General features: G+C 38.3%; 1 protein-coding gene across 1 annotated transcript; it reads right to left on the bottom strand.

The window, feature by feature from the left end:
• Nucleotides 1-503: 503 nt before the first annotated feature.
• On the bottom strand, nt 504-8,106 carry LOC140932624 (fibroblast growth factor receptor 2-like). Its single transcript, XM_073382139.1, has 5 exons — nt 7,997-8,106; nt 7,002-7,289; nt 4,800-5,174; nt 3,089-3,175; nt 504-1,981 (listed from the first exon to the last, which is right to left on the bottom strand). The coding sequence occupies exons 2-5, from the start codon at nt 7,258-7,260 to the stop codon at nt 1,818-1,820; spliced, it is 885 nt and encodes a 294-aa protein (XP_073238240.1). The 5' UTR covers nt 7,261-7,289; nt 7,997-8,106; the 3' UTR covers nt 504-1,817.
• Nucleotides 8,107-14,554: the final 6,448 nt, after the last annotated feature.

Below are 14,554 nucleotides of genomic sequence, written 5' to 3' on the forward strand. Positions count from 1 at the left end.
GTCACTCGGGCCCCACGGACTACGCCCCCTCAGATAGAAAATATAGGTAAAGATATAAGAAGGATGATACCGAGATGGACAGAGAAGGATAAGAAATGAACCAGAACATAGGTAAGAAATGAAAAAATTCCTTGCCAACTACTCCAGGTTGATGGCATGAGAGTTTAGGTCATAAAAGGCAGTGGGAAGAGGGTAAATGGATACGTACTATAAGCTGTTCGTAAGAATATTGCACGCTAAGATGGCCAAAGATCTGGACAAGGGCGGTATATTCCGCTAAATTTTTGGCTAATTTTTACTTTGATCTCCTGTTTCTATTAAAAAGGGTCTAAGGACTTGCGTGCATTTGGAACATTATTTGTTTGAAAAAAAAAAAAAAGAAACACATGGACTAGTGAAATGTCGTGGAAAGCGAAGTTGAGCAAAGGGACTATCAGTCGGGACCACGCCGTGATTTGATTAGTAAATTCAACTTAGAAAACAACAAAACTCTAACAACGGTCTTTATATTTTATTTTTAGTAATGGATTACTGACACAGGAAGATCTATGACTCTATTTTACCTCTTTTAAGTAAAGTGAATCGGAGAGTCAATGATTAAATACTTTTTTGGAAAAAGAAAGAAGCTGTCTGGTAATGCTCCTAAAGTAGTTTGTATATTGCATAGCCTTGTATTTTTAACCGGCTATGATTATGCAGACGAAATCTTTGGACTTCGTTAGGATAATTCTTGTATCTTTAAGTGGCTATGACTATGCAGACGACACCTTTGCTGGTCTGTCTGAGGTGAATGCACATCGGGCGGCATATGTGCTAAAAAATATGTCGCTCTTAAAAGATTGGAATTAACATACTAAATATTTACTGCTTAACCAACCTTATGACAAATATATATTCGTATATACATGAATTACATTTCTTTAGAATACTTAACAGTAAAAGCTGGATAAATCAAATAGGTGAACGAAGTGAAAGTGTTATCATTAAAGTTTGTACTGGCTCGATAAGAGGTGAGTTTTCAATTCCAGCAGATAGACACCAGCAGCTGAACCACTTCATTTGGTTTTAAAAATTCAAACTAGTTTGCGAGGACTCAATGAGCGGAAGTCATATCGACTTTTCCTGTGAAAATCAATGGGATGACGGCTGACGTTCTCTTTTACAAGGCTATACTTAAACCTATATAATAAATCGTTTTTACATGACGTCACGGCGGCTACATTGATATACAAAACAGTGAATGGCGGCCATGTTGATGTACCAAGAAACTTCAATGGGGATTAAACTCTTTTCTCGTTTCTTTCCTTTGTTTCAAGAATTTGTATAGCTGCTGATCACGTGAGTGAGCATTCTATTTAATAACAAAAAAGGCCTTTTCCGAGCTGAGTTGCCTCAAGCCTTTGCTTTAAAGCGAGGCTTATTGCGACGTCATTGAAAATTATAATTTTTATTCTCATGCAAATAAAACTCATTTTTAGTCAAGAAAGTTTTCGCGCTTAGCCTTGTTTTGAAAGTGGGAGTTTGGAACTCGAGAATGATTCTTTTTCGAGTTGTGAAGCGCCTGGGGGACAAATTACAGTAGCGGCTTTCACGATTTTTGATACCATGTTGGCTTATAGCAAAATGTTTAGTACATATGTGACATTATTCATCAAATTTGAAACTAAAGTTTGCATTGATTTCAAATTTGCTGGATTTTAAAATAAGAGCTACAAGATTTGTTGTGTAGTAAGCAACTATTATTTTCTTTCGACGGTTGATGGGGAATAGGGTGACTTCAGGCTTTCAAATACACTGTTTCCTTTCGTGAAGTTGTACTAGCACTCTAGTTCAGGCTTTGTAGCTGTGATCAGTTTCTTTTGTCGAAAATGACACCACAGGAAACCCACTGCAGTGGTAACAGTCCACGTGACCAGCACGCCTATGAATACACTGAGCGGTACTTGAGTTTCTTGAGAAGACAGTGGCGACAATTTTGTCCCTGAAGGGAAAAAATCATTAGGGCCTCGCTATTTTTAGTCTTTTTTTGTAGAAAGCTGGTACAATGGTTAAGACTTTAGGAATGTGAATGCGAAAACATGTGCCGTTTTGTAAAATATTTGCCAAGAAACTACGGTCCTGAGTGGGTTCACTTTTTTCGGATGGATCAAGTAGTAAGATATATACCACTTAAGGGTTGCAACTCCTTATGGTACCAAAAGGTAACGCTGCGAATAAGGGAATTAAACGATAGCTCGCCCCCATGTAAGGGAATCCGTATTTCGGGAAAATTTTGCTTGTGGAATGGTAAACTCAGGGCTTTTGGAATGTGGAATACAGCTCAAGGATCCCGGAATCCCACTTGTTATTAGAATTCATAATCTAATTTCTGCTAACAAAGAATCCGGAATCCAATACCTGGGATCCGAAATCCACAGTGTGGAATCTAGAATTCAAGATTGTCTTCCCTTACATGGGCGAGATAGCCCTCATCTTGCAGGTTTAGTAGTGTGATGTTATGTGACTGTTTTATCTACAGTATTGAAGCAACGCTATTAACAGGAACCAAGAATTTATGATTTAATTAAGAAGGGTTTAATGTTTTCTTGGGAAGTGAGAATGTCCACTTAAACTGAGGTGAATTGTTGACCTGGTTTTACGAGTTTCTTTGCTCCTGTAGATGCAGCTGCGAATGCCCGGCGGGGGCCGCCCAGGCGCGAATGACCACCAATTTTCTGTTTAACTTGTTTTCTGTGCAAGGTTTCCAAAAAGTAAAAGTTAAACATCGGAGAACATTTGCAGTTACCTAAATTTTTGCTGTCGTTAGTCCTTTAAAGTGCTGCTACGATCAAATTGTTGGATACCTTTTTCCTTTTTTTTGGCTATATTGGTAGCTAAGTACTTAAAGTACATGGTGTTCAAATTATAGCTTTATATGATTAAGGAAAGTGGTACTTATTTGCGCTCAAGCATCATTAATTCACGTCCGCTATGAAAATGCCACTTTCCTGCGACCTTGTCACCAAGAAAACAGGACAAAAAGTTCGTGACGTCATATTCTCAAGTCATAATCCATGCATTATGGCAAACATTTCTTCAGCTGGCTTACCTTTGGAGGGTATTGTTTTCGTGTCAGCTGCGTCGTCCCCATCGAGGAAGCGTTTTCCAGGGTCTGTTGTCGTGTAAGAAGGCCGATCTGTTAAAACAACAACAATAATTATGGTTATTATACATTGTACTCACTATCTGTCTCCTCAATGGCTAAGAGCCTGCAGCTAAGTTTGGAAATCAGCGCAACCTACAGATTAGATTGTTATCTGCTAGCATCTGTTGATTGCGCGCGCAATGCATGATTTTCAATAACAATATCGGTAAGTGCTATCAGCTTCGGCCTTCGGCTCGGCTGATAACACTTACCTCGACCTTGATTATTCCGGATATCATGCGTTCTCATTGGTTACTTCGAGGCCATATGACATGTAACAATGAACCGTTTCCAAAATCTCTCACCGCGGCCGTGACACACCCCCTTTAATTCCTATGATAATAACATCAGAAAAATCAGTTAAAACGCAGCCACTCCGCGCTCACTTAACCATACTATAAATGGCCGAATACCTGTAGTCTATGGACAAAGACATGAGATGGTACATATAATACTACAGCACACACTGTTTTCGGTATGTGAAAGTCCAAATTATCCTCTTTTTGTAATGCAACTGCGTGGGAGTATTTTAGAGTTTCGCTGCAGTAATAGCCTGCGAACTATCCAATGGTCGCGAACTATCCAATGGTCGCGAACTGATTTCCTAAAATAGACTACTGCGATTTGTTCAATGCGATTTCTTGAGTGCACTTATTTTTAACTACTGATTGTTCAACCAAATAAGTACGTTTTCACTTTACAGGTACCCACTTATAATCTCCACAGTAGAAAAAAAGTAAAACATTTGATTAGATGCGTTTGCTCTCAACACTGAGCCGAAAAGATGACTGATAAAAGTCATTTCGTCAGAGCGAAAGTATAGCATTGAGGCGGGTGTTGCATTCAGGCCCAGTCAAGGCAACGACAAAAACGTTCTATGATATTTTAATTTCTTGTTTTCTCCTGGATTGAAGTTCGGTGGGTGTTTATAAATATCAATTAATGGAGTAGACAACAGGGCACATATCATTGGAGAAAGATTCAGAGATGCATTGGCTTAAATGAAGTGAGATCTAGAACGTAACAATGCCAATAACGGTACACTGAGTCATGATTTTTCTTTTCTTTTTTGTTTCTTTTTACGCTTTGCTAACGAAGGGGGTTTAGTATTTTCCCGACACAGCTTTGGTTACCGAATTAAAGGATTAAGAACAAAAGGGGGCCTTGAATGAAAGTGCTCTGGATACACACTCCAGGAAACAGTGGCAGGAGTGTTCTTTAGTAAAAAGATAAGGCCCCAGGTGACTTTTAGAACTTAGGATTAGCTTAAGACTTTTGATGTTGGCGCAGCCCTGGGGAACAACTGGTCGACAGTCATGCAATATTCGAAACTACTTGTAATTTCAGTATGCCTTCTTAAAGCAGCGCTTCCTTTTTTTTTAACAAATGTTTTGCAGTCCCCCCTACCCTCATCCTAGCTACAATATTGAAAGTCAAGAAAAATTGTGCATCGTCGGGTTTAAGGTTGTATTGTGAGTTAGGGGAGGCGATGGGCATGAGTAATTTTTAAAACAAGAAGAAGAATATGATAAATACTATAACTATAGCCTATAAAATTACTACGAAATTAAAGTCACAAAACTCGTAGGCCTATGAGTACTTTTGCTATTCTTACCCTCTGACGGGCTCCATTCGTTCTTTTTCTCGAACAAGAATGCGCTTCTGTAGTCAAAGCCAAGATGATTACTAACGTAACACGTATACAGTCCCAAGTCGCTGACTGTGACGTTCGGTATGTTAACTTGGACCCCTTGCTTCCCTTGTACATAGACCGTTTGATACTGTACAGGATTGATAAGAGTGTAAGATCCATTGATAAAATCAAGTGAATTGGGGTAATTGTTGGAGATTGAATTCCACTTCACCCATCGAAAATCCGGTATCGTTCCACTGATGACTACAACGCATGTCATTGAGGCGTTTTGTCCAAGCTGCACGCTTGTGTTTTTCGGAGCTCCACACTTGAGAATGGGCTTGGTCCGAGATTTTTCTGTAAAAGAAGACAGAGCTTTAATGTTAGGTACTTTACGGATTAGAGCCTTTATCCTGGGCTTGCGAACGTGTCGTGGTGGTTAAGCTTGCGTGTCTTAGTGAATCCAAAAGCTATGTCGGTGGGGGTCTTTACCCATGGTGGGCCACCAAGTCGGATTGGTCTAGGGTTATAATCAGACAGCCTCGGTTCGTCCTGGTTGGGGGTTTTGGGTAGGGCCAATCACCCCACAATGTAAAAGATAAAAGAGATTACGGATACAGGAAATTACTTTCCTGCTCTAATATATACCCTACGTGGGAAAAAGTATCTGATGATGATGATAATGATAAGGTCTGGAAAGGCCAAATCATGTAACTTGTCTGGAATGGCAGGTTTGACCGGCGTAGTAAATCAAATTTCAAGGATATACAAAATTGGAAGAAAGTGGCGAACGTTGACTTAACAACCCGCTTTAGTTAGCAATCAATGTCGAATTTTTTTCTATGAAATGAATTCTACAGTAACACAGTAAATATAGTAAAATGTGGGTGCCAAACAAATGAATGATAGACGTGATCCTCAAAGTCTTGTAATCAACATTGCGTTTCGGGAGCCCGGTAAAGCCTGATTTTTGTCCCCGGTTCTTATCAACGGAATTTAAGTTATCGTTTAGTGTCAATTTTCTCTTAACGTCAGTACACATTCCCAAAAGACACTAAAGCAGACAAGAGTTTTCTTTGCCGTTGTTGAGTCATTTTCACCAATACAAGGGACACCCAACGAGAATAAAGTTTAAAACCACTTAAACATAGCATTGTTGAACGTATTTTAGTATTTTAACGGTAGATATAGACATATTTCTATCCCCTAAAATTTTTTCATCTGTTCGGATTTCCTAGCTGAAAGTCTAGTGATCAGAAAATTGTGGGGATCAAAACTTAACTTTTCGAAAATTTCAGGCAGAAAAACTCTTCCGAAAATTTAGAGTGAAAATCCGTTAAAAATGGGCAATTATACCATTGTTTAGATATTCGAAAATCCTGGGAGAGGCAAGCAAGCAAGAAATTTTACAACAAATGTTCCGAAAATTCTAGATCTCAAATCGTCTTGCGAACAGACATTTTCCAAAAATTGATGTTGGGTGCCCCTACGATACCCTTCAATACGATCCGCAGAAGAAAATTACAGTACCGCACGAAAAAATTCCGCTATAATACAACCACAACGATGGTATGTGTTTATTGTGATACAGAAAGCGACTCCGTTTACATTTAATTGTAATTAAAATGACCACGGCATTTTCGGATGTTGTTTGTCTGTACTTTGACCCAGATAAACGCATGAAGTTTGGAATGCAATGCAGTTTCCAAAAATCGCGAAACTTAATTTCCAGTAGGAAAAACCGCACTCAAGTCACCGCAACGAGCTGATAAATAAGAAAAATCGCCCATCCGCCTAATTAAACTCCAGCACTAATAAAGAGTCATACGGTAAGTGCTTAGCCAAACGGGTTCCGCCCTATAGAGTTGTAGAGTATCATTTACCATTTAAATGCCCATAAATTTAATTTTATCGAGCAGAAAACCACTGTTAAATGTGTCATTTGAGAGAAATTGTTAGACTTGTGTAATCCATCGATACTGAAATCTACAATTTTATCGAGGAGAACTACTACAGGTCGTCAAACTCAGTGTGTCGAAGAGTCTGTCAGGTAATCTTTTTGCTTTAAATTTTCCTCTGACAATGCAAGGTACGACAAACGCTTTTGAGGCCAACTGATTTAACTGAATTGCTGCGATACGAATTAATAACGTACTTTTGCCGAGTTACTACTGGAAATCATACCTACAACTCGTAGCGTATAAGTGTGATTTATGGATCCAAAGGGATTTGACACAACGCAAGTGTATCTTCCTGAATCAACAGTCACCAAGTCTTTGAGCTTTAAGTACCACATGTTTGTCTTGAGCCTTGGTTGTAAACGTCTTTGTATTGAAGGAAGACCGTCTTTTAGCCATTGGTATCTTAACGGCTTTGAGCCATTAGCCTTGCACTTAAGTCGAATATTATGACTAGCTGGCCACGCAATGAACGTTTGCTGCATCCGGCCTGTATCCACAAATCTGGGAAAACCTGTGGCAAATTAAATGCGCAAGGAATTAAAGCTGATTGTGAAGGCACGTTTATGTAGATCCTCCAGCGGTTCACACCTCAGAAAACCTATTTTTCCTTTGAAATCGGCAAGTGACCGCGGGGAAATCAGAAATTTCCGGATTTTACTATTTTGTTCTCTCTGCGAATGGGAGGCCTAAGACGCGTTGGTAGTTTTGTGATCTAAATTCAGCAGTAGTGGACCTCAAACTTACATACAGAGAATATGATCGGTGGTTTAGTTTGTCAAGAAAGCTTAAAAGGGGAACTGACCCAGTAAATCTCAGTGGTCAGTTAGTGGTCAGTCAAAGGAAGTCAAGGAAACTCTTTACACATTCACCACAGCACGTAGTGACCAGCTTTACAAATTTGTTAAGATCAGGATCGAGGTACTTTTTGATAATTACAAAGGAGTCCTGTTTTTGAATAGAAAGCGCCTTTCTTCCAAATTCTCACTGCATAAGAAACTTTTATTCGACACTGAGTATTCGCCATCAATGTAATTCAGTGTAAAGGTGACCGCACTAAACTTGAGCGTCTTTTTTCCCAGCATCAATGTTTTTAAAACTGACCGGTGATTTTTAAATCAGCTTTTTAATAAGCAGAATCAGGAATTTCCATTCCTTCATCATTTTTCATGCAGAAGTTCCAAATCTTTGCACTAGCCGGGAACGTGGCAGTTGACATACCATCAAAGGTGGCACGAGTCCTATATGATGACGATGCTGATGTGTAACCCGTCCGCGGCACATTGCCTGTTAAAGTAAAAACAGGGAAAGGCCTATTTAAGTGTCTGTTTTGACCGATCCAGAGGAGTTAATGCTATCACACAAATTACCCTTAAATGGATCATCAGATGCCTTCATTGGATGCAGCCAAGACTTTTGGCCTAGTTATTTTGCTAATGTTTTCGTTGTTTATGGTTTTTATAGGTGATTGGATATTATTATTTGTTTTTTCCAAAACTGAATCAAGTAATTTGTATTCGATACCGATCATATAACCTGAATAAAGTTCTCCGAGGTATGTCTTTAAATTTAAGTCTGACTCTTGTAAATGAACTCAGGAAATAAAATGAAGGCTTCTTCTTGTTTCTTGTCAAAAAGAATTATCGGGGTTTAACTCCTAGCAATATTTATGGGATGAGAACTCTCATGTTAGAGTTATAACCCGTGATAATGAATAGTTCATCACAATTTGGAGCATTTTGGGGAAGTTTTCGATTGCATTTTATTTTTATGCTTTCTCATCTTTTGGTTTACACCTCGGATGCGTCGTGAGCTTTAAAATGTCTCTTTTGGTCATCGCTGGTCTGCGTTTTGTATGATTGTTCTACAGTTGAAGCTCAGTCGGTACTTGAAAAATGTTTAAATGCTTCCAAACATCGCGAAACTCAGTAGACAACTACACATCAACTTCAAATTCTTTAACATTATAATAAAAACCTTATTGTAAGCATATTGAACATGTTCGATCATTACTGATCACACACAAACAGGCGGAGCTTAGCTTCCGGCCAGTGGTAATTGAATTTGCAAAATATCTGTTAAGTCGCGTGCCAGCTATGATGTTTGTGGGCACGGGATAGAGTGTGAATACCTGAGTAAGGCGGCTTAGACACGTGGCACGGCCAGTGTGGTTTTATTTCTCGGTCGGAAAAACCGTGACCAATAAAGCAACCGGACTGAAGATGGTAGGGACTTGTAATTTGTCTTAGGGACATCAGTCTGATGTAAAGTGGTAGGGACCTTTTTCTTTGAAAAGGGGGAAAAGATTTTACCTGACAAGCCACACCCAAAATTTGTTAAGTTTTTGTTCCAAGGGGCATACCCCCTTCCTTCTTCCTTTCTTCTGTGGCTTCATTTTATATAAACACGTTTTGAAGAAGAACACAGTGAAAATTATGTGGATGCGTTATTCTTTAAAACAACTGGATGTTCGCGATTCATGTGATCTAAACATTATTGTTTGATTCGACGACAGACCACACGGTATTGGATAGCTAATGCTGACAGGGTATGCATGAGCTATCTACTTCGAAGTATCTTTTACGGAAATTGAAGGGAAAGAACCTGGAAAAATTGAGATCATTTTAGTGTTGTTATGAGCGTGAATGCTCTCGTTTGCTATTTGTGTTGGGCTCTTTTATTTGGATTTTAAATTAAGAAATCATAACCAGGCAGGAAATGGAGAAATAGGGAACGATCTTGCACGCGAGCCTGTCAAGTTTTGTTACAAAAAATTCACGCCCCTTCTCATATGCTTCCCTGCTGATCAACTAAGATTCGTCTTTCCAGAGGTTATCTTTTTTCTAGAACATTCTTCATTCCGCAAAAACACTGTAATATAAAATAGCCGATGGATAGGAAAATTTGACTTGTTAACTTGTCGTTAGAACAACGTTTTGGAACTTGCTTATTTTTGACAAGAATTATTTCATTTTCTAATTAAGGGAAACAGAAATCTAAGCAAAAAGAACCCCATTGATAGTTCAGGATAAGACAGCCAACTTAAAAGAGGAACGCAAAATGCGGGAGCACGTTTTTCATATCTACTTCTTTGACTTGATGGTAAGGGTCATATCTGTAATACTGTGTACACTTTGTGTGTATGCCAAGAAAGCTAATTATTGCACCCATGGTTCTTTTCGTTGAGTATTTATTTTTCGCTTACGACACTTATGAAGCAAAAGCAAGTATTTCACTTCATTGGCAGTTGAATCGTACGCACCTCCCTGGTACAATAAGGACCGAGATTAAGGGCATCCGCCTCATACCGCGTACCGTCGCCTGAGGGAGGGTATCTAAACATTACTCTTTTTCTTTCAACTGAGACCTAATTATCCAGAAAGTAAACACAAAATTATGAGAAATGTGAATTATTTATATCATACCTGCCTCATCTGTGACGAACTGCATAGTGAGATATACTGCCGCAAAAAAAACTCTCCAAACAGTGGCTTGACACATATTATAATGTACCTTTGATGCCAACTGGAGCACTTGATCTTTTCGGCCGCGATGTAGTGCCTTTTCCTTTTTAACCCGTTTACAGCTTGTTTGCGTTATAGTTTGGCACACTGTAGGCAAAAGTGTGAGGACTGATATCTTGCGCACTGGCGCCAGATGGCGGATCTCCGTGTTTTATCAGGAAGGAAGTTATCTGTATTACAAGCTCATTGCTTGATACAGAATGGTTAAGATCTCTCAACTTCCTCTTGCTTGACAAGGCCTTTCTTATTATAGATCAGTCTTGCATTAAAGCAGGCGGTTGTCGTAGACGAGGGATTTGAGAGGGATGTTCACGTTGCTTGCGTCAGCCCCACGTATCGATGTGATCTTTCACAACCTGTAGGTTAAATATCAATGGTTGTAGTTACAAGGAGCAAATTAGACAAATAAGCTTATGTAGATAAACAAATAGTGTTTACACGGGCTTAACTTGTCTGCTTACCGTCTTTGCAAAACGGAAGTAGGTTTTGCAGTGTCTTTTAGTCAACTGTGAGGCCTTCTGCTGTGTGATAACTGGGAAGATTGGCTTGACTTTTTACACCTGATTTTGTTAAAAAAAAAAACATCGATCTGCTTTGCAATGGATCGCGCACTTTGGAAACCCGCTGAGAAATCGATTGGGCTTGGTTTTTAGTTCAGTTTGGAAGTCTGTGCCTCGCCTCGTCAGCTATCAGTACAGATCAATGATAAATGGCTGGTAACAGGATCTGCAGATGACCTCATTATTGAGCTGCGAAGTAGCTTTTCTGACCAAATTTTTTGGTTGCCCAGTGCTTGATCGATAAAGGAAATGTCAGAACAGAGGCTAGGTCAAGTTTATTTAAGACAGCACTCTCTTCACATGGCTAATTTTCCTCTTTGGCTTCAAACGATGAAATAAATGGAAACAATGTCCAAACGGCAAAGTTTCTTCTAAACGTCAAGAGTGCTTTCAGATAAAAAAATAAGTAATAATAATCTTTTGGCCTGACTGAAAAAGATTCGACGGATACGGGCATGAACGAAAGAGTTTCATTGCGCTACTTGGGTTCTCTCTAATTTTCCCTCCTATGATCTGGGTGAGCATTTTTGGCTCTTCTCCCATTTTAAAGCCATTATTCTGTATCAAGACAGGTTTGTTTGTTATGAGCTATCATACCCAGATTTGTTTGCCACAGTTACATGGAATGAAAACTATTACTGATCCTGATGAAAGCGGGCGGGCGTTTTCAAGTGGACGACCCCTCCAATTTAATGTGATCGCCTAGGCGAATTACAAACGGCCGATGAGTCGTGTTTTTTCGTAGAGTAACCTATACACTAAGGCCTTCGAACTTACAGTATCTTTTTTCTAACCTTACATCCTGAAATGACTAGAAAGCTGTTGCTAGTCTGACCAATTGAACCTTGGTTGAAAATCTTAACTAGACATGCTAGTATTCAAGACATTTTTAATTAAAATATTTCGCTTTTTTTAGAACTTGACCTTGTGTAAAGTGTTAGTCCAGTGACAGTATATTTAGAGCCCAATATATTTAGACTCTGTAGGTGATTCAGACACTCCTATGGCGTCCGAATTGATGAGTAAACACAACTAGGGTTAACAGACAAGAAAATTAGATTAGTTCTATTGATGTCTTCTTCTCCATTTGGTAGTTTGCCACAGTGTCACAACCAGTTTCCTGCAGGCAAAGTTATAATTTAGTTTCATGTGGTTTCTTTTGCATGCTGCGTCTTTACCAAATGGCAAAGGTTACAATTTAAGGCAACACAAGTAGTCATAAAATGTATTTTTAGTCCTGTTTGTTACATTAGCGGCTTTTTTGAAATATAAACAGGGAGTAAGAAAGCTAATAATGATTAATAACCGAACCACCACATGGCCACAAAGTTTTAAAGGTCTCACTGATAATCAAGGATAAGATAACATACCTTTATTTTGATAGGGTGCCACAATTAGTATTTTTACAATGTAGAAAACTGGTATCACTTATAATCATTATAAAAGCAAATTATAATTATCATTAAAAGAATCTCCCAAAATACTTTGAGGCAATTTTTTAAAAAAGCTTTATAACTGTGACAATTTTATACGTAGAAGACTGTCAGACCACAACAAGATAACATTTGCCATAAAATATCTTCCCATGTCACATCTAAGGTAATGACGTCATCAGTCACGTGACTATTCCCAAATTAGGCTTTTTTGTTGCTGTGACAAGATGTTATTAACGACTAGGCCGAGGGCTGTAGAGAGTCAACCTTTATATCACACGGCAGAGAAAATTTGCGGGAAAATAATGTTCCAACTGATAACTTTTTCATAACCAAAAGAGGGACATGACGTCATCAGTCACGTGATCAAAACGTTTTGAATGTTTTAGTTCGTTTTTAAAGTACCTTTTTTGTCATAAATCGGTGGCAAGTTTTTGCTCTTTTTTTTCAACAATTCTTTACACTGTATTGTCTCTGAGTAATTATTATTCCATTTTCAAAGCAGAACCAAACGAAAACTGAGCCAGAAGTTTAAAAGTTGCGTAAATTGAACGATATAAGTTAAAATCGAAAAGGAGACCTACTCTTGAGACAATGGAAATGACGATGAACAATGTTGTGTTAATTTTTTCCTCGTCCGATGAAAAGACACCTTACGAGCAGAGAGAGATTGTTACGGTCATACGGTTCAGTCGGTAGCCGCGCGATCGATGGTTCATAAATTTCTTAAACGTTCCCCGGCATGCACCAAGCCTGAAATAGTATTAATGGGTTTATTGTAAGCTTTACGTCTATCTTCGATCAGTTAAAGATTTAATTCTACACGGAAAGTAAAGAGTCATCCTTGAAAACTGCCAATCACCATAGAGAAGGAGTACAAAGTGGTCCAGTGGCTTGAGGCGTAAACTTTTAGTTCTAACTGATTCTGAGGGTCCGGGTTCGAATCCCCTTGAAGCAAATTTTCCGTAACCTTTCTTGTTTTCTTTTTTTAAAATCTCTTTTTTACTCTCTTTTTTATAACCAGTGTGGTGCATATAGCTAGTATGATAATGTGGTAAATTGAGAGCAAAGTTTACAGGAATATAAAATATACCGTATGTATCATAGCCTATCTACCGGTATTTTGAGTAAGACTGGACACTGTTATCAGTAGTTACCCGGCTCAATCGTCGATTTTCACATGAGCCTAATTTAATTTGTGAGGTAACTGCTTTGAGATGGGACGACTGGATCAACTAAATTCGGCAGTTTCAAATTAAATACGACTTACTCGAATCTGCGACTGAAACAGTCGGAAATTGGACTTAGGTTCAACATTTGATTTAGAAGTCGCATTTCTCATGTGCCGAGTATGATGCATTAGTTATTGAAACTCTTATGCATATTGGATAAAACATTTTTCTAGAAACTGGGAATATTCACAACAAACGGATTTAAATTCAGCACCATCATATCCGACGTCTGAATCAAATGCCGTATTTAATTACTTTCATCGACAAAAATAGGTGTTCGGCACTCATAAGAAATTCCATGTTTGAAAGAGGCCTAACATGACATAAGTTTCAGCTTAGTGGTTTGCAGGCTGTTAATAAGTTATTGTTTTCTTTTCAGTAAGAGGTAAATCCATTTTATTAATCAGCTGAAATAGTTGATTTTACTTTTTCTTTGACATGATTTGTATGTCACTGAACATGGTTTGTGTATCAAAAAGAGCGATCAATTTTCGTCCGTCTATTTCAATAAAAGCAAATGGAATCACTTCTCACTATAGCGGACAACCTCGAACCGTGGCTTCGTCGGTTACAATAGTAGTAATGATGATAATAATAACAAAAATAATAATTTAATGACTTATAGTGCACGACTTAGCGAATAAAAATATTCCAACACGCGTATTACAATAATAGAATAATTGAAATAAAAAACATAGTACAATGTTTTATCAACTGAAGATTTGACCAGGCATTTTAATACTATATAGTTTCGTACTACAAAACTGGTGCAGGTATGCTGCCTCGTCAAATCTTCACCAAATCTGCACCAGTTTTGTAGGACGAAACTATATAGTATTAAGATGCCTGGTCAAATCTTCAGTTGATAAAACATTGTACTTCTGGCATTCTCGCTGTACACTCTTTTAATATCAGAATATATTTTACAAGAACATCGAGGCTGAAATTTGCGAAATTTTAAGAATCTTTTAAGAAAAAAACGGATGGAGGTTGCGATTTTGAAAAAGACTCAGTTTTGTCCGATTAAAAT

The sequence above is a fragment of the Porites lutea genome, chromosome 4 (assembly GCF_958299795.1).
Source record: "Porites lutea chromosome 4, jaPorLute2.1, whole genome shotgun sequence".
NCBI lineage: Eukaryota > Metazoa > Cnidaria > Anthozoa > Scleractinia > Poritidae > Porites > Porites lutea.